Source organism: Peromyscus californicus, unplaced genomic scaffold (assembly GCF_007827085.1).
Source record: "Peromyscus californicus insignis strain IS unplaced genomic scaffold, ASM782708v3 Scaffold_9__1_contigs__length_137607984, whole genome shotgun sequence".
NCBI lineage: Eukaryota > Metazoa > Chordata > Mammalia > Rodentia > Cricetidae > Peromyscus > Peromyscus californicus.
The window spans coordinates 109,373,029-109,398,969 of NW_026294617.1; the positions used below are offsets into that span (position 1 = coordinate 109,373,029).

Consider the following 25,941-nt stretch of genomic DNA (forward strand, 5'->3'; position numbering starts at 1 on the left):
CCAGTATACAGTATAAAGGTGGCCAGTGAGAATGCATGGGGCATGTTAATTTCAAGGTGCTTTTTTACTTTAGGGTGATTTCATTCAGGCACCACAAATGTGACTTAGTCTCTCTTCAGGCTGCTGCCTGGATGCCTTTTCAGTATCCAAGGACCTCACGCCTTTCTTTCTTTCCTATCTGATGACAGGCCTACCCTTGCAGCAATGATAAGGAGTGCGAAGTTGGAAGATACTGTCACAGTCCCCACCAAGGATCATCAGCCTGTATGGTGTGTCGGAGGAAAAAGAAACGATGCCATAGAGATGGCATGTGTTGCCCTGGTACCCGCTGCAATAATGGTAAGAGATCTCATCAAGGTTAATTAAGCAGCCTCTTTCGTTCTCAGAAGCCTTTGTCCTAAGGTGATTTAATGCTTCTTTATCTGGACCCCTGAGTTATAAGCCTTTCGGGACTGGGAGGGTTTGAGTGTTTGTGTAGTGTTAGATACCAGAGTCACCTTCCAAACTGAGGGCTTCCCGAGGTCTGGCCACTTCCTGTTGCAAAATTGCAGTGTTGTATGCAAAATCACAAAATGCTCTGTTTCCTAAATGCATGAATACCAAGACAAGTGTAGTTGTGAGTCCCTTGACCAGATTCACAGGTGTAGATGTAACCAACCATCTTATTAAATAAGAAACACAGAACCAATGCAAAGAAGAAAGCCAAGAGGTCAGAGCTAAGAGCTAAAACCTTACCCTTCCTCCTGCAGTGGTCCTACCTCTCCGAAAGAGAGCTACTTCCTGTGTTAAAGTCTTTATATAGAGTTCCTGTTCTACCCTCTCATTGGTTGTAAACCCAACCACATGACCACCTTGTCACGGCCTGTCTGTATAGACCTCCAGGTCTTCTATGGTTGGTATTGAGATTAAAGTCGTGTATCTCCAATGCTGGCTGAATCCCTGAACACACAGAGATCTACCTAGCTCTGCCTATCAAGTACTGGGATTACAAGCATATGCCACCACTGCCCGGCTCTGCTATGGCTTGCTAATAGCTCTGACCCCCAGGCAAATTTATTTATTAACATACAAATAACATTTTAATACAAATAAAATATCATCATATTTCCCCTTTTCTATTTTAATAAAAAGAAAAAAGGAAAAAGCTTATAGCTAACATAAGAAAAACTATATACAAAAGTACAATAACTATATACAATATATACAAGCAATAAATACCTAAACAATGTCTGGTTCATTTGTATTTGACAAATGCAGAGAAAATAATTCCATTATCTATCCTATTTTGGTAAGTCCAAAATGTATCTAATTCACTTTCTATCCTAATTAATCTTCGACTATAACTAACTAATCTTCAACTCCCTCAGAGACCCAAGAAGGAAATATTAGCTAACAAAAATAAAAACAGGAAGTACATGCAAGCAACTTCCAAAAAATTGTGAGTTGACAGAAACAACCAGCTGCCTGGACAGTCATCTGAGGTTTCACCACAGTGTTGGGGCATCATCTTCAGCCTATAGGCTTAGCGTATCTGACAGACTCATTTGTGAAGTAGGATGTACACAAGGTCAACAGTTCAACCTCACATTGAGTGAGAGCAGTCCATGTACCAGAAACACCTGAATTCCACTAGTGTCAAAGTCATGATTCAGGATTTTAAATTCTGGAAATTGTTGATGTTTTTTGGATTCAGCTGTCCATTCTTCTTGGCTATGTGTGTATGTGGCTTCATCTCAGCATCCCGTTCTTCTCCACATTCCTCTATTAAATGCCATTTTACTATTGAGAGGCATGAGCTTAGTTACTCTTCAAGAATAACTGTTTCAGCTGCTGTTCCATTGCACATCAGAAGCCATCGACCCACTGCCTGTTCAGCTGCCTTTGAAGAAAAGGGCACTGTACCTTTTCCGGATTGCGAAGGCCACTTCAGGGATGATGCTATATTGTCCTGGCCTCAGAAGATGCCTTTTGATGAAGCCATAACCACACTTGTTTTGGCAAGAATCAGTAGTCCTTTGTTTTGTGTCCTGTCTGTCCTGTTTGTCAGCAGTTGATTCGAGGATACTTTGTTGTCCAGTGGCTAACTTTTACCACAATGAAAGTTAACTCCAATTGCAGTTTTTTCAATGCCCATATTTTCTCTGAAGCAGATTGGTACTGCCAGGACCCAACATGTCTCATAGTCATAAAAAAAGAAAAATTTTCTAAGTTATTAAAACATTTTAAATGCCATATTCTGTAGATCTCTGAAGGGTTTGAAGATGACCTGTCTATCTAAAATATATCTGCTCAATCTTGAAAACATACTTAATATGACCACAAGTTCTATTATAATGTCTAACTACTAACTTTCATTTATTATATCTTAGTAGTTGGTAATAATAACATTCAAGGATCAGAAAATTGCATTACATTGTTAAATGAACGGTATAAGTACAATTAGAAATATATATATAGCATTTTCTAACAATATCCATTTCAATATATAATTTGAATACAATATAAAACAATCCAATCCAATGTAAAGTATTTACATTTTTCTTTTCTTTTCTTTCTTTCTTTTTTTTTAATTTTTCCAGAGCTGAGGACCGAACCCAGGGCCTTGTGCTTGCTAGGCAAGCGCTCTACAACTGAGCTAAATCCCTAACCCCTGACAACAACTTGTAACCAAAACCCCCTAATCAATGAAAATTATCCCAGATCCAAAACCCATTAAAAGACCAAAAAAATCCCACCCACCCCACCCCACCTCTTTGGGAATGTGGGAGTCGTATTCTTAAAATTGCTTCCTGTTGGGTATTGGCGAAGGTATCTTTATCCTGAAAAGAAAAATTTTAGGTTAATTGTCAAATTCTAGGAAAGGTAACTATATCCTTTGTTATCCAGTCTGTGTATAATGCCAAAGTTCAGGGTTTATCTCAAATCCTTATTCAAGTAGTCTTTGAGACTGGATCATCTTCAGCTAGCCCTCTCAAAATTGCTCTGAGCACTCTGTAGTTCAAAGCTGATCTGTAGATGATGTTTGTCAGCTTAGTGATGTTATTATTGTCCACGTGGAATTGTTGTTGTTGTGGGGCCCCATCTTCTTCCTGGAGACTTCAGTTGATGTTAGGCCTGGCCATGAATTCCTGTAGAAAACTGATAAGAGACTTGAACACAAAGACATATATATGCACCTAATTGAAGCCTTTTTTTCTTTCTAGAATTAGTTAGTACTCTATATGACCATTCATATCTTAGCAAAGTTTAAAATGTATATATCTATATATATCTATATATATATTAATCTTGTAAATTTTGATATAAAATTCATACTTTAAGAAAAGTTTAAAGAATCAGAATAGAATCAAAGAGTTGAGATTAGTAATAGAATAGTCCCTTAATTAATTTGGCTTTTCTCCTGTCCCATAGCAGAAGATGGCTCTTTTCTTCTGGCATGATACAGGGAGTTTGCATTTTCCTTTTAACAACATGCTTGAGTTTAAAGAAGGAGAGAGCCATTCTCCATCTCCAAAGTCAGCTTTAAATTTTAATTGAACTGGGATTATTAGAAGACCAATAGTGTTAAATCTTTAGAGAAAAGTAGAAACAATCATTTAGGAAGACAAAATTTTTTAGATAATATACCCATACGCCATTTCACTCTGTTTCCTGGGATAGATGGTTTGTCCCTTTTCTTCAGTTGTCTCATTTGTCCAGTGTTCTTCAGATTCCTTAACCTTCATTCTCCTAAAAGACAAAAACAAAAACCTTTCTCCAAGGTTTTTTGGGGATGTTCCTTTTTTGGCAAGTTGTTATCTGATTAAATGAAAAGGCATGTGTTACTGGTATAAGTTAGTTTAAATTGGATGTTCATGCTAGTTGATGAACTATCACCTCCTCTAATTAAGAGGTCTCCCTTGTTCAAATCGAACCTTTATCAATTTTGATGGTACCCACACACAGGAGTTTCATATTATAGTTATTATATTAAAGATGTCCTAGGGCATCCTTACTAGGTGAGGGGATGACTGGTCCACCTGCAGCCTGGCTGCACTCAAGCCTAATGAGCTGATAGGCAGACATCTATTCAGCACTATTAATGTACTGAAAGCAATCACAGACACTTGATTAAATAATTGCAGAAGGTGGTTAGAATTATTAGTCATAAAAAATGACACAGTCAGGCTTATATTGTCATGCCTTCTCTGGTCTCTAAGAATAAACCTACTATGAATATCTTAAAGAGGAACCGAAGGGGCAGACAAAGACCTCACACCATGTGAGAAGTGGGTAGGCTTGACTGAGATTGTTTAGCTCATAAACAAAAAGGACCTTGGACAGGTCCTTGGTCAGATGACTTTTGAAAAAAGAAATAGTGGACACTGATTTAATTCTACACCACATCACTATTCTAAGTACTTTGCATATACTTACAATAATTTGATGAGATTCATTCTGCCTTTATTCCTAATTTGTTGTTCTTTGCACCATGTCATTTGATCTTGAAAAGGAAAAATTAAAATCTAGGAAGCTTGGCTCCAGAGCCAAATTATTCTATCCTTAATAAGTAAGTGAATGAATGAATGAATTAACTAACAGATAAAAAGATAGATACATAGTAGGTAGATTAAGAAATAGACACATAAATGTCTATACACAGATATAAATGTCCGAACACAGACCAGGATGAACATCACAGGTTATATCACCAGTTATAGTGATCTGTTTACAACTTCATTTCCAGGTATCTGCATCCCAGTCACTGAGAGCATCCTGACCCCTCATATTCCAGCTCTGGATGGCACTCGGCATAGAGATCGGAACCATGGTCACTATTCCAACCATGACCTAGGATGGCAGAATCTAGGAAGGCCACACACCAAGATGTCTCATATTAAAGGTAGGACTCCCTATACTTCCATGTTTGTTTATTCTTTCTTTCTTTTATAAAGAAGTAAAAGAAAATATAGTGTCTTAGGGTTTTTATTGCTGTGAAGAGACACTATGATCACAGCAACTCTTATAAAGTAAATCATTTAATTGTGGTGGCTTGCTTACAGTTCAGAGGTTTAGTCCATTATCATCATGGCAGAAAGCAAGGCAGCATGCAGGCAGACGTGGTGCTAGAGAAGCTGCTGAGAGTTCTTACATCTTGATTCACAGGCAACAGGAAGTGGTACCTTGAGCATATATGAGACCTCAAAACCCACGTCCACAGTGACACACTTCCTCCAACAAAACTTACACCTACTCCAACAAGGCCACACCTCCTAATAGTGTCTCTCCCTTTGGGGGCCATTGTCTTTCAAACCACCCCACATAGATAGTTAATTCTCTTTGGTTCAATGAATCCATTATGAAAATGTTCATTAATGGACAATTTTAAACTGAGTTTACTAATTTTTAATTTTGAAAATGCTGGAGATTTCATAGAATTGTTGGAAAGTATATATTATGAGAAAGGCAGTAGCCTGACCTGCCACGCTATTTTCTAAGCATGCCTCTCTTTTCATATGAAAACTGAGATGAAATCTTCTAAACAAACTTGTATGGTCCAAACCTATCAGAGAAAGCATTGTGGGAAATGCATGAGGAAAATATTGCTGCTGGCAATTCAATTCCTGCCCATTTTTTCACCTTTGCAGATTCAGGAAGTAGATTTCACTAAGCAATCATATGACTTGCTATTCATAGCCAACCTATGAGAACAGTTGGTTTGTAGTGGAGTGAGTCATCAGTATAAAGTCCTCTTCTTCCTCCTACTCACCAATAACAAACTTGAATAGTGGGAAATTATTTTAGTAATAGTAAATTATTTTACTAATAATAAAATTTTGAAAGCATGAAGTATACTTATACTCAAAGGAGCTTTTGCCATGTGTATCTGTGAAGTATTCCTCTTTCAAGATGTCCATGATTAAAAAAGCCCAGTGTTCTCAAGAATTTTGTAACAGATAATCTCCCTGTTGTTGAGAATTTTTGATGATCTGCGGTGCTCTGGGAATCCATGATGTGAAAACCTAGTTTCCTTTTGTAAACTTGTTATTTCCAAAGCTTCTCTCACCACAAAACTATTTCCCCACTTTTTCATCTTCTAAAGAGCCAGTCTCCTGGAGAAGATCTGACCTACTGGTGTAGCTTGGACCAATAGTGGTCATATGTATAATGCTAAAAATGTTGGCAAGTAATTTCTCTTATTATTTTGCTTTACCTACCAAGACCCTGAATTATTTCCAAAACCTCTTATTTCTGTTTCATCAAATTCCTATATAGCCATTATGTGTGTCTTTCCTCATTCCAATAGACATCTACATCACAGCACTATTCAAAATCTACCAATTATTTCAATCTAACTAGAAATCTTGTGTTGTATTGTAGCGTGAATCCTAATTGGTCTTAATAAAAGCCTGGAGTCAGATATTGGGGTAAATGCTGAAAGATCAGAGAAGTAAAGGAGCCAGCCACTAGAGAGACTTCTTATCTCTGCCAAATCCTTAGACCAAAAGGGGTCGAGCTCCTGTCTCCATACCACCTTATCACTCCCCCTCTCCCCGTAGACATATCACTTCCTGTTTCCTCCTCCCAAGTGCTGGGATTAAAGGTGTGTGCCACCACTGCCTGACCTCCAGTGGCTAGCTGTGCACTCCGATCTCCAGACAAGCTTTATTTGTTAGAGCACACAAAATAACACCACATTGCCATGGCTAGTGAATTGCATCAAAATTTTACAGTGGAAGTGGTTACATCAAGGATGCTAGAGAATCCTTTGGACCACAGGTAGTCACATGACAGACTTTGAACCTAATCTGCATCACTGGATTTTCTAAGTAATGGTTCATGAAATCAGAAATTTACCCATGCATATAGACATTTTCTATGGCTAAGTTTTACAGATCATTTAGCCTCAGAACCCTAATGTATTTTTAGCTGGGCAACTAACACAAAAGTCTGACAACTCCTGCCTAACACTGAAACACAATCATTACAGCCAAGATGTGCTGTGGGATGGTCTGTATGTCAAATGTGTTGCTGATTGGTCAATAAATAAATCACTGATTGGCCCGTGGCCAGGCAGGAAGTATAGGCGGGACAAGGAGGAGAATAGAGCTGGGAAGTGAAAGGCTGAGTCAGAGAGACACTGCCAGCCGCCATCAGGACAAGGAAGATGTAAAGTACCGGTAAGCCACAAGCCACGTGGCAAGGTATAGATTAATAGAAATGGATTAATTTAAGCTGTAAGAACAGTTAGCAAGAAGCCTGCCACGGCCATACAGTTTGTAACCAATATAAGTCTCTGTGTTTACTTGGTCGGGTCTGAGCGGTTGTGGGACTGGCAGGTGAGAGAGATTTATCCTGACTGTGGGCCAGGCAGGAAAACTCTAGCTACAAAGATGTGTGTGGGAGGGTACTGTTTGGTGACTTAATCTTTCTGTGTGTGCACACACTAACCCGATTTGGAATCCCACATGTTTTTAACTAAGTTCTTGGTTGCTCCTGAGCCTGATGGCTCTGAGCTCAGCTGGCTGTCACCTCTCTGCTCTGTTCTATCTCACAGCTTCTTGTAGGCTGTATTCCCTACCACTCCTTGTCAGATGCGTTTGGCTGGGTTTAAACCATTCCCTACTCTCACTGCCTGCATTGGTATTCTGGTATGACTGTGTTTCGTTCAATCTCCAGTTGCTTCCAGGTGGGGCTGTTAGGTTCTGGCTAGTGAATCGAGCCCCTGGATGCTGACATCACCTGCTCCTTGGGGGTCTCTTGGCCTAAATGTGCTAGTAAATTCCTGCAGCTGATCCATCTCTTATAATTCTTAGTTCAACCACCACACATGTGACCAATTCTCTGTATTAAATAACCTGTGCTAATAATTCTGCTTTCACAGCTGGACTCAACTGATAAATGGTGTCAAGAGTCCCTGAAAATTTCAGCTTTCTTGAGTCACAGCTTTGTTTAGGCCTGTTGAAAAGACATCAAGTTCATTAGTTTGAAACCAAGTTTTTCTCCTCTAATTCACCCCATAAGTGGAAAATCATCAGGAAAATATCTAAAGTTAGACCGTAGACTGGGGAGTTGACTCCATGGTTTAATTGCTTGCCATGCAAACTTGAGGACAGGAGTTCCAATCCCCAGAACCCCTATAAATATGAGGTGAGGTGTGGCAGCTTGTCTGTAATTCCAGTCTCAGAAAACTGAAACAGGAGATCCCTTTAACAAGCTGGCTAGCAAATCTCGCCATATCAGCTACCTCTGGGTTGGACTGTGAGATCTTGGTTCAAAGAATAAGATGAGAGAATGATAAAAGGTGCTTCCCAGCATCACACTTGGTCCTTCACATTCACATGTACACACGTGCTTGCACACCCCTACATACATGCACTCACATACAAGCAAAAAGCATGCATATATGTACACTACACCCATTAACACAGAGAGAGAAAAAAATAGAAAAAAGTAGACTATGACATTGAAAATGAACACAGTCTGGCTGTTCAATAAATGCCATATTCAGATGGTAGAAAATGGAAAGAGACAAAAGCAAACTTATGAGAATAAAGAGATAAACTGGTAGGAATCCAAGGTTTTTCATTATTGGTAGCCATATAATGCAATATAATATAAGTGAAAGCATTTCTTGTGATTCTGATTGTAAAGGAGAAATTGCTCTCAAGTACCCGTGTACTCCTTTATGCTCATGTTTTCTGCAGGACACGAAGGAGACCCCTGTCTGCGATCATCAGACTGCATTGATGGATTTTGCTGTGCTCGCCACTTCTGGACCAAAATCTGCAAACCTGTGCTCCATCAGGGGGAAGTCTGTACCAAACAACGCAAGAAAGGTTCTCATGGGCTGGAGATTTTCCAGAGGTGTGACTGTGCAAAGGGCCTGTCCTGCAAAGTGTGGAAAGATGCTACCTACTCCTCCAAAGCCAGACTCCACGTGTGCCAGAAGATCTGACAGACACTGGGAGCGTTAGCTCTATCAGACTGTGAATTTGTGTATTTAATGCATTATGGCATGATGGAAAAATCCAGTTTGGAATGCAGAAGAAGGAGGAATGTGGTAAGAATCTGGAGCACAAGAGAGAGGGGACTGAAGGAAGTAGAGACAGTGAAAACCAAAGCACAACCAGTGTTTCCATTATGCAACTTGTTTATGTAAATAATGTACACATTTGTGAAAATGCTATTATTAAAAGAAAGCACACCACGGAAATTACTGACAAATGCCATGGGATTTTCCAAGAGTTTGGCTTGAGCTAGAGCGGACATTTCCTTCAGATTGGCAATGGCTATAAAAATAACCTAAAGCCATATTTCTGCTCAAAGTTAGAGTTTAATAAATTATTCTCATTGTCCCTTGACATAAGATAATTTCTAAAACATGGAAAAGAAGATAAACAGGAAGTGAAAATATGCAACGTCATTAATTTGCATCACAAAAAACACCTTTTAATTTGGAACTCTGCTTTGACTTCTCAAATAAAGGCCTTGGTAGACAAGAGAAAAAGGCAGTCAATATTTCCCATATCACTTCAAGATACTAGCATGTCTTTTAGACATTAGAAAAAGATAAACATGTGTCTCCTCATACCACTCGTTTCTTTTCTCAAAAACTTAATTTCGCCTGAATTAATGAAGACAGATGCAAGACAAAAACAGATCCTGCATTGTGAAGGAATGGCATTGTGTTTCAAATGTACGCCTATCTAAGCTAGAGCTATTAATTGTGTGGTACAAGCACAGGGCAGAATTTTCACAGATTGCAAAAACATTAAAGATGTCCAACACATGTGGGGAACTGAATAATGGAGTAACCATTGTTTTGCCAAAGCTTTGACATCCCCTACACGTGATAGAACTAGACTGCTAAATTCATTTATCTTTGCATAGCTAGAGACCAGTAGGGTGAGGCTGACACTAGGGACTTGAATGATATTTGTACTGTGTGGAGCACAGCAGGGAAGCAGAGGAAACCTCATCATTTTTCCAGGCTTTAGTTTCACATGTCTGAAGCACAGGCTGAATTTTTATGGTTGACACCAGAGGGTCCACAAGCAAACTTGAAGCTCTCCGTCGGGTTTGTTCTCCTCATGATACTTACCATGCAAATGAGTTCAGTGCAGTGAAACTTGCCCTCCCTACCCTCAAAATATTTCACAGTTTTGAGGTTGTAAAATCTAATATGAGAGGCCCTTAAAGAGTGGGTTCTCTTAAGCCAAGCAATACAGGAAAAACCAATGTCCTCCCTAAGCTTTGAACTGATGATGCTTTCAGAAGTTTCTGTACTAGCCTCTCAATGGAATTTCTTTACCAAAGACATAGTTTCTATTCTCTGCAACTATTGAGAGAGTTAAAAAGCAATAACAAGTGAAATCAACACATCTCCAATCTATAGAAATTCTCTGAAACCACTTTACTACTTTGTGATTTAACACAGTTCTAAATATTATGTCTAGAGCACAAAATACCAAAAAAACATAAGGCTATCATGCCATTACTTAAGGTCTTGAATACCCACATCACTTTCTTGCTTTACTTAAATCCCATGTGCAATCTCAAAGTACAGCCCCTTAGGAGTTTCAGATTCTGATATGCATTTTGCCCGGATGATGATGATTTGTGCTCCACATATGTATCCTAGAGCAAAAAATCATAAGCTAATGTTTCCAAAAGCCAAAATTTGTTGTATGAGCTTGGTGAGGTGAAAATGGAACATTTTGGTCAGAATTTCCTACACAGCAATGACACAATCCAGTTCCCACATTATTTCCCTTATATTCACCCTCTCAAAAAATTATTATTTGAAATAATTTATTTACAGGAAATGTTAATGAGATGTATTTTCTTATAGAGATGTTTCTTACAGAAAGCTTTGTAGCAGAATATATTTGCAGCTCTCGACTTTGTAATTTAGGGGAAATGTATAATAAGATAAAATATATTAAAATTTTCTCTTTCAAAAAACTGAACGCGAAGTGCCTTGTGTCTTCCTATGGGGGGAAAAAACTGCTCACAGAATCCTAAGTTCTTAGAGTTTCAACTGGGTGTGGTATGAGTCTTCAGCCTGAAAGGGAGTCATCTGAATGTCAGCACCACAGGGTGGCCCAGCTTATTGTTACCAAGACAAAATGGCTGTAATTGCTATTATAAAGTTAAACCAACATACTCCCACTTGTGATTTCATCCATTCATTCTTCCATTGCCTTCAGGACCCTCTTTAAAGAAGAGATCTCTACAAACTTCTTCAAAAACACTTGAAGACAGCTGCCATAGTCCCTGTAACCTTCTCTCTTAGGAGAAATTTTCCAAAATGGAGGCCCAGTATGTTTAGTGTATTCGTTCACTTCTACATCCTATGAAATTGCTACAGTTGCGGAGGGAAATCAGTCCATTTATTTGGGCCTGTATTAACCCCAGTCTACTTCCTGGCAAGTTGGTTTTTCTTCTGCTTTCTGAGCCTTAAGGGTCAGGAATGTTTGATTGACAATGCTCAGCATGAGACTGAGGTGGATGTAAAAGCCCATGCTCTATTGTGTGTAGAAATGCAAAAAGCAGACATTCTGTGACAAAGTGGGATGGTTCACATGTAGCTATAGCTGCTTAATGAAGCCAGAACAGTCCCAGGGCTGCAGGAAAGAGTTAAAGATCTCAGAAGCATGACTGAACAATTCCCACATCATTTTAATCAGTCACTTAGGGTATTCTCAGTCATTCATTCCCTCAAATTGAGACCATTTGTATTTCCTTGTGAAAATGTATTTTTAGACTCCAGCAATCCTATGAGTGACATTCTTTTTCTTTTCCACTAAATGACATGCTCTGAGAAGGGACAAATGTCCTCATCTTCCTTTCTTAACCAAGAAGTACCTTACTGCCTTTTATCATTTGGGGAACAATTATTGAATTATATTTCTTTCTTCCTTCAAATTCAGGCTAGTTAAGAACAAAGATCTTTCAAAAGGCCAGATGACCTACCAGTACTCTGTTGTAGATAAAATTAATGCTAGAGAATATGACATACGTTTATGGACAAGGGTCTTTCCAAACACTAAGCACTGGTATGAGACACTGAGCACATGACACTGAACTACATCAGTCCTGTGCTGTGTGAACTTTCCCTCCAAATTTCCAACATGCACAGGCCTATCAGAATGGCACACTTCCTTCCAGAGTTAAAAAGGTGAAGGAGTGAGAAAGTGAGCTATGCATTTCCCATCCAAGAATTTTATTCAGAATTCCCCTACACTGGAAACTCATATTGAGAAGTACGTGAGGGATGTAACGAAGTGGACATTACTGCTAGACTCCATATTAAATAAGTACTAAAGTTATAAAAGAAAACCACCACACCAAATACACCATTCCCCCACTGCATCCCGTTGTATAAAACCGTCCCTATATTATGAAAGCCGTGGCTTTAAACTAAAATGTGACCTGCTATCTACCAGTGCAGTACCATGGCTTGAATATGACTTGAGTCCCATTCAAAATCCATGTGATGGCAACTTGATGTCCTGAGGGGCAGTACTGGATGATGGTGTCGATCTTTTAAGAGATGGGCCTAGTGGAATACCCATGAGTCATTGGAGACATGCCTTCAGGAAGTGTAGTAGGACTCAAATCTCTCTTGGTTTCTGGTTTGAGATATACCAATCTGTTTCCAGATGTACACCCCCCGTTATTATCAATTATCATTATTATCAATGAAGATAAAGTACCCAGAGAGTCCTCACAACATGCTTGTATTATACTGCAGGACTTTCAGCTTGCAAATTGGATGAAACTTGTTAAATAAACCAATTCCAAGATTACTTTTTTCCAGATCTGGAAAATAACTCCCAATTCTTTTTCTTTTTTTTTTTTTTTTTTTTTTTTTTTTTTTTTTTTTTTTTTTTTTTTTTACCATATCAACTATGTCTGTCACATCATCTAACATAACCTTTCAGAGATTTTGCAGTAAAAATACCACATTAAGTATCCAACAATAGAATGCACAAGTGTATTTTAGTAACAATAAAATTATAATGCAGAGAAACCCCACATTTGAAAACTGAATCTCTTCTATTAAAATTCCTTAGAGAGGAACTGAACTTCAAAAAGTAAATTATTTTGCATGTTAAACTAAGTCAAAACAAGTTGAGGTTCAAAGGAATTAAATTGTGCAATCATTATCTGCCTTTTAAAATGAGTCCCAAACAACCAAACTTCAAAATCTTCAAGTTAATAGCCAAATTTCCTCATTATTATTCTGTATTCTGAAGGGTTCCTGGTGGCTAAACTAGAACTCCTTGAGCAGCTGTGGCCAAGATGTTCTTTTAGCTGACAATCCAGTAGGACATAAGAATTCATTCAGTCTCTAACACTGCCAACCATCAATAAAGTCTGGTGAATTTTGAGGACACAAAATGCTAAGACAAAGGTGCTACTGCACTGAAAACAAGATGTTCTCTGGTTCTTAGACCTGATATCTCTGTCAAAGTCCAGCCAGCACAGTAAGACTTAGGAGTTCTCAAAGGCCCCCATAGAGGTGCATGGGATTGAGTGAAGATAATGCACTCATATCATCAATGTAATTCTTTCCTTTTACTTTGTGAAATTGTCTACTGATATAAATCAGGTATCTGGAACTATGATATATTGAAATCTATGTGTGTGTGTGTGTGGTGGGAGGGTGTTCCACCAAACAGATAAGGCTCTCTCTCTCTTTTTAAAATATTTTTGACATTATATTATAATTATATCACTTACTCCTTCCCTTTTCTCCTCAAAATCCTTACATGTATCCCCTTGCTCTTTTTCAAATTTATGGTCTCTTTTTTCTTTAATTTCTTATATATATATATATATATATATATATATATATATATATATATATAATGTATAAAATATTACATATTATATATCTTACAAAATATAATATATTCCTAAACACATAGCTACAACCTGCTCAATCTGTATAATGTTACATCTATAGATATGTTTTCAGGGCTGACCATTTGATACTGGATTACCAATTGTGCTTTTCCTTGGGGAAGACTATTTCTTCTGCCCTCGGTATTCCTTAGTTGTTCCTGTGCTGGCTCTGACCTGAAAGCCTTCTCTGTGAGGACTAGCTCTCATGATACCAGAAGGTACAATGCAAGCTTCCAAAGGAGGGAAACAAGTAACAGTTCTATCTTGCCATGAAACCTATGAACCATATTTATGCCCAGCACAGCATGATAACCCCAAGGGTGCAGCTGTGGCACATGTACTTCGGCAGCCAGTAACCAACAGCTCTCTAATTAGACTTAAGAGCGACTCACCACAAGGGAAAGCATGCCTGGTACTGGAAACCTAGACAATTATCCAGACTGGTGAAGTTGCTGATGCTTTACTAAACCTGCATGATGGGTCTATGTTTGAACACATGGCTTGGTGAGAAGAGAATCTACCCATACAATCTTTTTCCTTTTAAGAATGTGTAGGCTTTGAGTTATTCCTTCCTTTACAAGACTGGTCAAGTTTAGGGATTTTCCGTAGTGGTAATCTTATTAGTGTTTCCTTCTCCTGTGCCTAGCATACTCAGAGTACAGCTAGTGCTTAACTGAAAATAGGTTCTGTTGAATGACATAGCCTCCATAATCTCTTACAAGCTAACATCTTTAGGTCCATGTCTCTGTGTGATTTTTCAGTGATTCATGTTGTTGAAACATGCATTCCATCATCCCTACATTTGTAAGGTTCACTGACATATTCCTGAACTAAAATTATTACTAGTATTTTGGAAAAATATTTTCAGAAATGACATACTCCAACGATCCCAGGGGATATTCTCTCTGTAGCTTAAATATGGTTTGTGTTCCCAAGAGGCTTACATATTGGGGAATTTGATCTTTACAGTGATGATGTGGGCCGTTATCGGGTGAGTGTTAGTTGAAGGTCCTTAGGACATTGAGGTTATGCCCTGCAGAAGGGACTGTGAGATCCTCTGCGACTTTTGGAGGCCACATACTCTGACAGGCACGCTGCCATCTCTATCTGCTCTTTACCACAAGGTCTTTAAACAGATCTGAAATGATAGAGGCACCATGCAAACTAATGAAGTCAAAGATTTCATCTTTATATTGCAGTTAGTATTTTACCAAGAAGGATAGGGAGAAAAAAACTAAATAGCAAATATATTAACAATATAGGAGACAACAATGAACACTATGAGCGAAGCCAGAGTAAGGGAGAGAAGAAAAGGAAAATGATTGGTATTTACATGTTAATGTTACTAGTCAATGAATGCCTCTTAGGATAAAGTTTGCACAAATGGAGTGAACTAATGAGAACCGAAGAACTAAAAGAGAACTGAAGGGGTGATGATTGAAGATCTAAAGGAACAATGAGACCGCAGAAGAACAAATGCATATATTTATCAGTGGGATGCAGCTGACTGGAGAAGGTTGGGACAAGATGAATGAGACAAAGAAGGCAGGATTGGGGTCAGATGGTAGAGAACTGTGTTGCCACCATCAGTCTTATTTTGAAAGAGATGGAGCTGGTAATGGCTTTGGAAGGGGATGACATAAACTGGCATGATTTGCAAGGATCGGGCTGATGATCAGAGATTGGACAGTCGGACACGTAGGCAGGATCTCATGGCTGTGTATAATAGTGGGGAAAGGTAGAATTCATGAGAAGTGACTGGATTTAGGGTATGGAGAATTACCTGGACTGTTAGACTAGATGAAAGTCATTCATGAAAGAAAGGAACCTTCAGGTCTAGTATGATAAGAACAGAGGAAGAGAAACTGGTCTCAAGAGGAATTTAAACAATCCTCTCTACTCTATAGTTATTATATGAATATTCTATGTATTTAATATATAAAACAATTGCCTTAGTACAGTACAAATAAATGTTTAGAAAGCTGCCCTTAGTAAATCTTTCACAGGCCATCCTGATATCTGAAAAGATTCTATGCAGAATGGATCATATTATTAAGAAATAGCTTGGTAGATGCACTGAAGGAAGTGGTTGTAGAAAAATAGAGGAATATGAGAGGGGCAGGATGATCTAGGGAAGACATGAAACCTAAGATAGAGCACGGGCCAAGCAGAATTTCAAGTGAGGAAATAAAATGAGATGCATCGATTTAAGGCTGGAAGTCCTGAAGGGTGCTAATAAGGAATTTCAATTTGATACAGATGTCAAAGGGTGTCAAGGAAAACTCACAACGAGACCAGTTGAATCACAGCGGTAGGTTTAGAAAATTACTTTAGCAACGGGTGGAGCTCAGGCAACATTCCCATTGACATCGCTCCAATGAGTTACATTAAAGGCCAATTTGTCAAAGCAAGTCATAGCTCTCTTTGAGCATTAAGTAAGTGTACAGTGCTGGGCCTGGGAATTCTAAAGAAATAACAATATGCAAGTAATTGAAGTGCTTTCATGAGAAATACACTTGCCATCACGCCTCTCACACATACGTCATGAATACCGCAGCACACAGCCTTTTAAAATTTCCTGGGGGTCACCATTTCTTAGAGATGCCTTGGACTTGTTTTATTTGCTCCACACCTTCCCACTTCACTGCACCTGTTACACCAGTCATCATCTTGTTGTTTAACGGCCAGTCAGCCTCTGGGGTCTCATAACAGATGGAGACCATCAGATCGTCATAGCACATGTAAGTTATTCTAAGTCCTACTTAAGCGTTTTAGACGAATATTGAAATTTAGATCATTTTGTCTTCCATTTCTTTTTCTACCCTGTCTATCATTTCTGCCATCTGTGTTCTTTCTGTTCCAACAGCTGTTGATTCGGTGCCCAGTTTTGTGCCACTCTTAAAGCTGATTTAGACATCAGTAAAACCCAGTAATGTCTATGGGAATCTCATATTCAATTGGTTTAACACACATCCATGCCTTGCAAGTTTTCAAGATCCTTTTATGATGTCTGAGAAGAAAACACAGAAAGACTCTCTTTTACATGTTCCAAGGGATCTGGAATTCTCATGGGTAGTAAACACTCCAGTATACTCTGGAATTCCATTTGAGACTTAAAAATTAACCTTAGCTTTGGAGAGATGGTGTGTGTGTGTGTGTGTGTGTGTGTGTATGCAGAATAAAGGTTAAAGGTCTTTCTTCAATAGTATGACATCACTCAAAATACTGTTTTCAGGTTACAGAAAGAATAGATACTTCATACAGAAAAAAAAAAAAAGCCCCACAGCAAACGTACTCAGTTTCATAGTAGAAAAGGCTAAAGAGATAGACCATCTGAAAGAAACGGGTAGATAAAGGTGATCCCAGAAACTATTCAAGCATGCAGACTTTCCTCATAGGAACAAAGTTTCAGTAGCCTTGAACAAGCCAAATGAAGGAAGTGCTAAAGAGGACTGAACATGGAAACACTGGATACAAGGGGTGGGATTGTAGGACATCGAGTGACTTAGGGACTACCTAACCCTATTGTTATGGTTCAACATGCTTTTCTGATTATAGCAGTCATTTACTGAGACTCTAACTCTTCTCACACTCTACGAACAAGGAGTGTTCATGATGAATCGTCTGTAGCATACAGGCACAGTGACAAAGACAGTAACCCTACATTGATGTAGCGGTTTGAATTTACCTCACAATGCTTCTGTGTCCCTACACTAGTGCTTACAATGAGCCAGTCCTTCCTCCTGGTGATTCTTTACTATGTGCCACACTTCTAGGTTGATGAAGATCTGCCGCACCGCAGCATTTTATTCTTGATAGCAACCATCTTGGAGCTAAGAGAAGTAGAGTCAGAGTTTGAAACTGTTAACGCTCTGAGGCTATGGCTTCAGTAACTTAGGCTGTTTCTACTTGAAGTAACTGGGCCTTTTATGTGGCCTTCTTGCTGTCACACAGTCATGTGAGTATTGGGTGAGATGCTTAAGGCTGTCTTGGGCCATCGCTATCACTGCCCTATCCCATCACTATTTCCCCAAAGCAACTTTCCTAAGTTTCTCCAAAAACAGAGCAGCCACAGCTGAAATTAGGGCAAACATACCTCCCTCTTTCCACCACCCAGTAAATAGTCCTTCTTGGTGGTTTCTTTTCAGAGGACAAATTTAACCGTATGTCAGTATTCTGGACAGTGTTAACAAAAGCAGTTTGAGGGTATTAATAGTGTGCGACTTGCAATCAACGGACTTGAAGGCTAATCCAAAAGTTCAAAGTTTCACAAGGCTAATGAAAAACTGCAATAGAATTTTTCAAATGGGACTTACAGTATGTAGCTAGGAATAGGCTAAGGCCAAGACTCTTAGACAGTCGCTGAACCTCAACCACAGTCTGCTGCTGTGACAGCAGAATTCAGTAGAAAGCCAAATCTGTATTTTAAAAACATTAATTGAAATTATTTGAAAAATTCTGGAAGATTTTCAGATAGTCTTTAAAAGTAGTATTTTTAGAAAATTTCCTTGAAAATACCACCATTTTTTTTTTTTCAAAAGTCAAAGATTCCACTGACCTCCTTCTCTGTCCAATGGCCGGCCATCTTCAAATCAATTTCTGTTTAGGGAACACATAGACTGACTAAACATAATGAAAACAATTGACTGCATATCATTCTGTGAGGGAAACTGAAATGTAGAGAGGACAAAATGACTTACCAAGGTCAATGGCTTGGGGGTCAGAGGAAACAGAGATGGACATGTACCCAAACTTTGACCCATAGGCTTGGACTCCAAACTCCCGCTTTACCTGGGGCTGAGTTCTATTCTGTATGCTTTAAAATCATTGTTTTTGTTCCTTTGTATAGTATAGCGGGTTAGAAAATCACCAACTGGATCAGGCCCTCTGAATGGGTGAGACAGTTGATTGGCTTGATCTGTTTGAGAGGCATCTAGGCAGTGGGACCGGGTCCTGTGCTCATTGCATGAGTTGACTGTTTGTAACCTGGGGCCTATGCAGGGTTGCTTGGCTCGGCCTGGGAGAAGGGGACTGGACCTGCCTGGACTGAGTCTACCAGGTTGATCTCAGTCCGCGGGGGAGGCTTTGCCCTGGAGGAGGTGGGAATGGGGGGTGGGCTGGGGGGAAGGTGAGGGGGCCGGAGGGGGGAGAACAAGGGAATCCATGGCTGATATGTAGAACTGAATTGTATTGCAAAATAAAAATTAAAAAAAAAAAGAAAATCCATCCATTTCTGGGAGGCTAGAGATTTCTCACCTCATTTTGTTGGTAGCATCTTATCAGCCACCAAGTCAGTTCAGCTCCATGAGGAGGAAGTGAGACTATTTCATAAGTTCAGATGCTGCTTCCTTAAAAGCAGTGGATGGGGGCTGGAAAGATGGCTCATGATTAAGAGCATGTGCTGCTCCTGTAGAGGATCCCAGTTCAATCCCCTCACTCACACCAGGCATCTGGAACTGCATTAAACTCCAGCCCCAGAGGGCCTGACCCCCTCTGATGGCCTCTGTGAGCACATGCACTCATGTATTCATACTCTTACATTAAACCCCAGCCCCAGTGGGCCTGGCCCCCTCTGATGGCCTCTGTGAGCACATGCACTCATGTATACATACCCCTACATTAAACTCCAGCCCCAGAGGGCCTGACCCCCTCTGATGGTCTCTGTGAGTACATGCACTCATGTGTACATACTCCCACACAGACACAGTACATAACATCCAACTTAAAAAAAATTAAAAAAATTTAAGTAATATTGTAGCTAAAGTTTTCCTGCCTGGCCCACAGTCAGTACAAATCTCTCTCACCTGCCAGTCCCACAGCCGTCAGACCCAACCAAGTAAACACAGAGACTTATATTGGTTACAAACTGTATGGCCGTGGCAGGCTTCTTGCTAACTGTTCTTACAGCTTAAATTAATCCATTTCTATAAATCTATACCTTGCCACGTGGCTCGTGGCCTACTGGCATCTTCACATGCGGCTTGTCATCATGGCGACTGGCAGTGTCTCTCCCCCCGCCCAGCGTCCTGTTAAGCTACAAATGGCGTCCAACGTGGCAAGAGTTTCCACCTAAAAACTGAGAAAAAAGATTCTAAAACGGAGCTAAAAACAGCTTCCTAATTGTCTGTCTCAAATGAGCGGCAGCTGCCGGTTTGAGCTACTGGCGGGTTCCTGCAGTATGGCGGGAATGAGGCCTCTGCAAATGGCACATTAAGCTGTGTGGTGGATTTAGCCTTTGCTAGTACAAAACAAAACAAAAAAAAGAGGTTTCTGGGCTACACGCTGCTTTGATAGAAGCACAGACCCACTATTTCTGAGAGTTGATAGCTCCCAGAGCTGGCAGAAAATGTATCACCGCCATGTTGGGAAGCTAAAGTGGGCGGAGCCAGCAGCGCCAGTGCCCTTTCAGGCTTAGAAGGCTGCAGTTCAAAGCAATAGGCTCAAGCTAATATAAAAAAATAAGCCACGTAAAGATGACTACCACACAGAGAATCTGGATTATGTTCTCTTTGATATTCGTAACTAAAGAAAAACATTTGATTACAAAAGCTGTTGAATTATGCCAAAATGTGTATTGACTTCAAAATTGGATGTAAGGATATGTTGCTTTGGAAAGGAGGCTCTGCTTTTGTTTCCACAGAAAGCCAGAGGCTATGGATTTGTTCCAGATTAAGACACATCAGGTTTGACCAGCCAAGACCACCTGAAAGATCTCCGATGACACCATGGCCCAGATGATCCAACATCCAGAACCGTTTCAAGGCAACTGGCTCAGATGATACACCCTCATGGACTACTCCATAACCCTAAAATATTCTTTGTGTCCCCATAAGATACAGCGCCCCCCTCCAGCAGGAAGTAGTAAGAGAAGCTACGCCCAAATTCCCAAATATACCAAGCTGACTTTGGAGATGTGTAAAGGTTAAAACCTTCCTTTTTAAGAAAAGAAAAGGGGAAGTGCTGTGGGATGGTCTGTATGTCAAATGTGTTGCTGATTGGTCAATGAATAAATTACTGATTGGTCACTGGCCAGGCAGGAATTATAGGCGGGACTAACAGAGAGGAGAATTGAGAGAACAGGACGCTGGGTGAGGGAGACACTGCCAGCCATCATCAGGACAAGGAAGATGTAAAGTACTGGTGGAGAATTGAGAGAACAGGACGCTGGGTGAGGGAGACACTGCCAGCCATCATCAGGACAAGGAAGATGTAAAGTACTGGTAAGCCACAAGCCACGTGGCAAGGTATAGATTAATAGAAATGGATTAATTTAAGCTGTAAGAACAGTTAGCAAGAAGCCTGCCACGGCCATACAGTTTGTAACCAATATAAGTCTCTGTGTTTACTTGGTCGGGTCTGAGTGGCTGTGGGACTGGCAGGTCAGAGATTTGTCCTGACTGTGGGCCAGTCAGGAAAACTCTAGCTACATAATATATTTGAAGAATACTTTTCACTAGAATCTGAAAGGTGTACACAAAAGCACGTTATTGTTATTGTTTTGTTTTGATTCAAAGAAAGGAAAAACTTGAAGAATCAGTTTTGGAAGAGAAAAAGGCTTTGTCTGGCCATAATTTTCCAACAATGTACATATTAAACAAGTAAAACTTTAAGCTGGTTTTGGCCAGTTTATAACTGGTTTCTATTTTTAAAAATTCTAAAGCTCTTTATTTCTCATTCAAGTGATATCATTTCAAAGATACTAGTATCTTTGAAGTCACTTGTACTTGAAACAAATAATGTGGAAATGATAAAGGCATCTGTTTGTGCTGGATTATCTATCTTTGTCTCCTGTATCCTGGGAGAGTGATGGATACCTGCTTCATGCCCAGGACTCCCTGTTCCTCAAGCATACTGAGTTTGGCTAACAGGAAATGCCCATGGAAGCTCCAAGAGTGAGAAAAGAGGACTGAGAATCTCTAACCTCTGAGCTTTATCCCTGACCTGTGTAGTTTGTTGGAAGCTGTACTCCACCTCAGCACAGACTAGGGTGTGCAGCACCTAGTGAGTTTCAGCATGGGCTCCTCCGGGCCCAGTGACAGTACCTCCTGTTTTCTCAGTCCTGATAATTCAGTCCCCCTTGCTTCCTGTTCCCAATCCTGGTACCATCATATAAACAGTTCTCTGATCAGCCTCACACTCACTCTGTGCCTGTTTATCATATGCTCCCTGCCTGATGCCACACTGAAACCTGACTCTGACCTTTCCCCTCTCATTGTTCTCCTTCATCATCTATGAGAGTCAGGACATAACATCATCAGGTTGATAGATAATCAAAACCAGGGCTCTGTCTGGCTTCCAAGAATGTTCTATTTTATCTACAGAGTGCTGCCTTATTTGCCAATTGTAAGAAACTTTGTATCATTTGACAACAGTTAGAAAACTACATGTTTATTCTGTAAAATGCGGATTTTTAGGTGTGCCTAAAGAACAGAACAAAACAAAGCAAAGCAAAACAGAAATCAAAACAGAATAGGAAAATTCTGATCCTGAATTTCTTCTTGATATTAGAGTGTGGAGAGAGCCGCATTGCCTTACCTTTTGATTTGTCCACCACCTGCTAGTCCACGTGACAATTTCCTTTCCTTTCCTCTTTTAGTATCAATGCAGGTGTTTTCCTTTTGAAACACTAAGGAAGAATTGTCACACATATTTTTATCACCTGTACTCAAGGACTCCTGTTGCCTCCAACTGGCTTCCATGTACTGTGCACTCTGACCAGTCAACTGGCTTCCATGTATCACACACCCTCACTTCCTGCCTCTCTTGCTCTCTTCTGCCCCTCCAGCCACACTTATTTCTCTGGATCCTTAAATTTCAAAGTCTCCCTTGCTTCAGTCTTTCTGCTTGTGATGTTTCTATTTAGACAAGAACAACAGAAATGGTGGCTGCCCTTACTTCTTCGAGAATTGCCAGGTGGGATCTTTACAAAATGGTAGTCCTTGCTACTCTGATGTTCTCTATTATAAGAGTAGAATCTCACCTGTGTGTATACAACTCCCATATCTTGTCCTGGTCTTACTTTCTACTGACCTGTCTCTCTTTTTCTAAACTTCAACATCAGTACCTTCCAGAATCATCTAGCAAATCCATAAATTTGTACCACCAAGTGAACCAATACTGTATGACCTCTAAATGGTTCAGATTGTGACTGCTCCTTCAGCCCCGGGATTAGGGGTATGAGAGTTATTGTGCACTATGGAAACCCAAGGATGTTATTTTAATTAGAATAAAGATGCTTTGTAACCCGGAAAAGTACAATAATAAAGCAAAGGTATTTCACCATGACCATTAAAAAATGTCAAAGAATTGGAAAGCCATTGCATTTGACTATCCCTGAATTTTTTTGTGCTATTAATGCTCATTTCCATTAATGCGAGTCTTTCCCTTTCATGATTTTTTATTTTTCTAGTTCTTTTAATGAGGAGGCAAAGAATTATAAATGTCTTAAAAAGCACATAGACATAATCTTGAACACTTGTTAGGATTTATATCTTTGTGTTTGTGAAAGTCAGTTTGTTGCCTATGTTCATAATGTATATTTTATAAAAATAAAATAAATAAAACAAAAGGCAAACCCTCCCTCTGGAACATGACTCTCAAAGATTCCTCCGAGGAAAGTGAGACTTAATTTAGGAGGGATGAATGGAGCAAGTTGGTCCCATAGGTAGTGCGCAGCACTTAGCTCCACTTGGGCCACTGTAATAACCCACACTCTCCCTTTCTCCTTCTCATTTCCCTGCATTTTAGCACTTCCAGGTCCATCTCTGGAGACCCCAGCATCTTTTCCATGTTTCTGACACTCGTGCATGTATGAGTTGGGGCTGATCCTCCTGCATCCATTAGATTTTAAATTTATGGTCCACCAAGACCTTTATAACTTCCCACTCCACTTAGTAGCCCCGAAGATGAAGATTTAACTCCCCTGCAAGCTCTTCCAAGCTGACCCCAGCGAGCCTTTTCTTCTGCATTCATGTTCTATTTCTCACTGCAGCACACTCTGCAGCTCTTGATGTAATGACGTTTGCTGAGCACTTGTTCTATAGCACACTTTGTGTGTGTGTGTGTGTGTGTGTGTGTGTGTGTGTGTTCATTCCACTCTCACAATAACTACACGTGTGACACTCCTCTCCTGAGAGTTCAATTGGTAAGATTTAAATTTCTTCCCAAGTGGCATTAGTAAATGAGAGCACCCACTTGGGTTTCTGAATTTGGAGACTTTTTTCCCTTTGGAAGATTGATTTGGTTACATTGTCCTTTCTCATGTACCCATTGTCCTTGATCTAACTATTGTTCAATAACTATCGTTCAGTCTAACCTATTTCTGCTTCACCAAGGTATGAGAGCAACCCAAATTCAGCAGAAATCCTACTTTGAACTTTGAGCCTTTCTCCAGTACAAAATGAAGTTTTGTTGTAACATTCTCAGTTCACAGTGGTTTCATAAAAACGTAAGTCCATTGCAAATCAAGTACAGACAATGGTTACTTTCACCTGTTAATGATATCTTATAAATCTATTGAATCTCTGACAAATGTCATCCTCCATTCAACCCCTACAGTGTCCAGGTCTACACTCTAGGAAACAATAAATCTACTTTAGTGATTTCAGAAGCCACAGTTGGTACTTAACAGCTTTCATAAGCATCTGCTGCTGCATACCAGTTCACCAAACTGACCGAAAGGAGCCACGCTTTTCCACTTTATGAGGCTTTTGCATTTCTATTTTGACATTATGGGATTATTGCAAACAAGGGTCCAGTGAAGGAAAACTGAACCTGCCAAGCCTTCTACAGGCGAGGGTAACTGGAAGCATCACTTATTTCTGCAATAGAAGAACGAACTGGCAGTGTAACATGAAATGCTTTACCTTAATTCATGCCTAGAGAGGTAGTAAGAAAGGAGTTTTGTTGGTGCTTTAAGCTTATTTTTTTTTACATGTTTATGTGTGTGCCTGAGTATATAAATGTATGTGTACCATAGACAAACAGGAGTTCATGGAGGCAGGAAGACAGCATTGAAACACCTGGAAATGGAGTTAGAGATGGTTGTGAGCCAACATTTGGGTGCTGGGAACCAAACCCAGGTCTGCAAAGGCAAAGACTGCTAGTGGCCATTGGGTCATCTCTCCAGGCTCCTATGGTATTTTAAACTTTATTTTATATTACTTATTTTTAATTGAAAAATAGATTTTTTCATATAATATATTTTTATTATGTTTTCCTCTTCTCCAACGCCTCCCCAGCTCCTCACCCACCCAAATAAATCCATAACTATCTATTCTATTTCCTCTTCCTAGGGAGTTCCTTCTCTCCCACCTAGTCCCTCACTCTACACACTAACCACTGTGGTTATTTAAAATGAGAGGCATACCAAAGTGGATAGAAAAAAGCGTAAGAGGCCTCAATCCCACACAAAGTACTATAGACAACTAAGAGATGCTGAGAATCTTTCCCAATGAAGAGCACACCAATTTGTTGTCTAATACCAGTCATCCCTGAATGTGTACATACAAGTAATATTAGATAGATCTAGCAGATTATTTTTAGGAATATATATATGTATATACACATCCATATATGCATGTAATAACAATTACCAGGAAAAAAGGTCATGAATTTGAAAGAAAGTAGAGGAATGTAGGAGAATTTGGAGGAAAGATTGGGAAGGGAGAAATGATATAATAACATTATTGTTGTAGGACAATCTTTTTGTACACTGTGAAGATGTGTCTTTGTCAAGGTGCCTTCTGATTGGTTTAAAAAAGAGCTGAATGGCCAATAGAGATGCAGGAAAGAATAGGCAGGACTTCTAGGAAGAGAGAGAACTCTGGGAAGAAGAGAGGCAGGAAGATGCCAGCGAGACACCAAGGAGGGCCAGTGTATAGCATGAAAGAGAGGGAAAAAGCCATGTGGCAGAATGTAGATTAATAAAAGCAGGTTAATAATGTGGGACACTGAAGTATAGGGCCAGGTAAGGTTTATTAAAGAATGAATTCAGTAAGGTACATCATGACACAGAACCGAGCCGAGACGCCACCACTGGTTCAG

The 25,941-nt window shown here is 39.7% G+C and overlaps 1 protein-coding gene across 1 annotated transcript in view; it reads left to right on the forward strand.

Moving 5' to 3' along the window:
* Dkk2 (dickkopf WNT signaling pathway inhibitor 2) overlaps nucleotides 1–10,952 on the forward strand; it is a 97,056-nt gene extending 86,104 nt beyond the window's left edge. The window contains exons 2-4 of the mRNA XM_052731580.1: nucleotides 189–339; nucleotides 4,727–4,882; nucleotides 8,688–10,952. Coding sequence (XP_052587540.1) covers nucleotides 189–339; nucleotides 4,727–4,882; nucleotides 8,688–8,938 — 558 coding nt within the window. The 3' untranslated portion in view covers nucleotides 8,939–10,952. The remainder of the gene's footprint in view (nucleotides 1–188; nucleotides 340–4,726; nucleotides 4,883–8,687) is intronic.
* The last annotated feature ends 14,989 nt before the right edge of the window (nucleotides 10,953–25,941 follow it).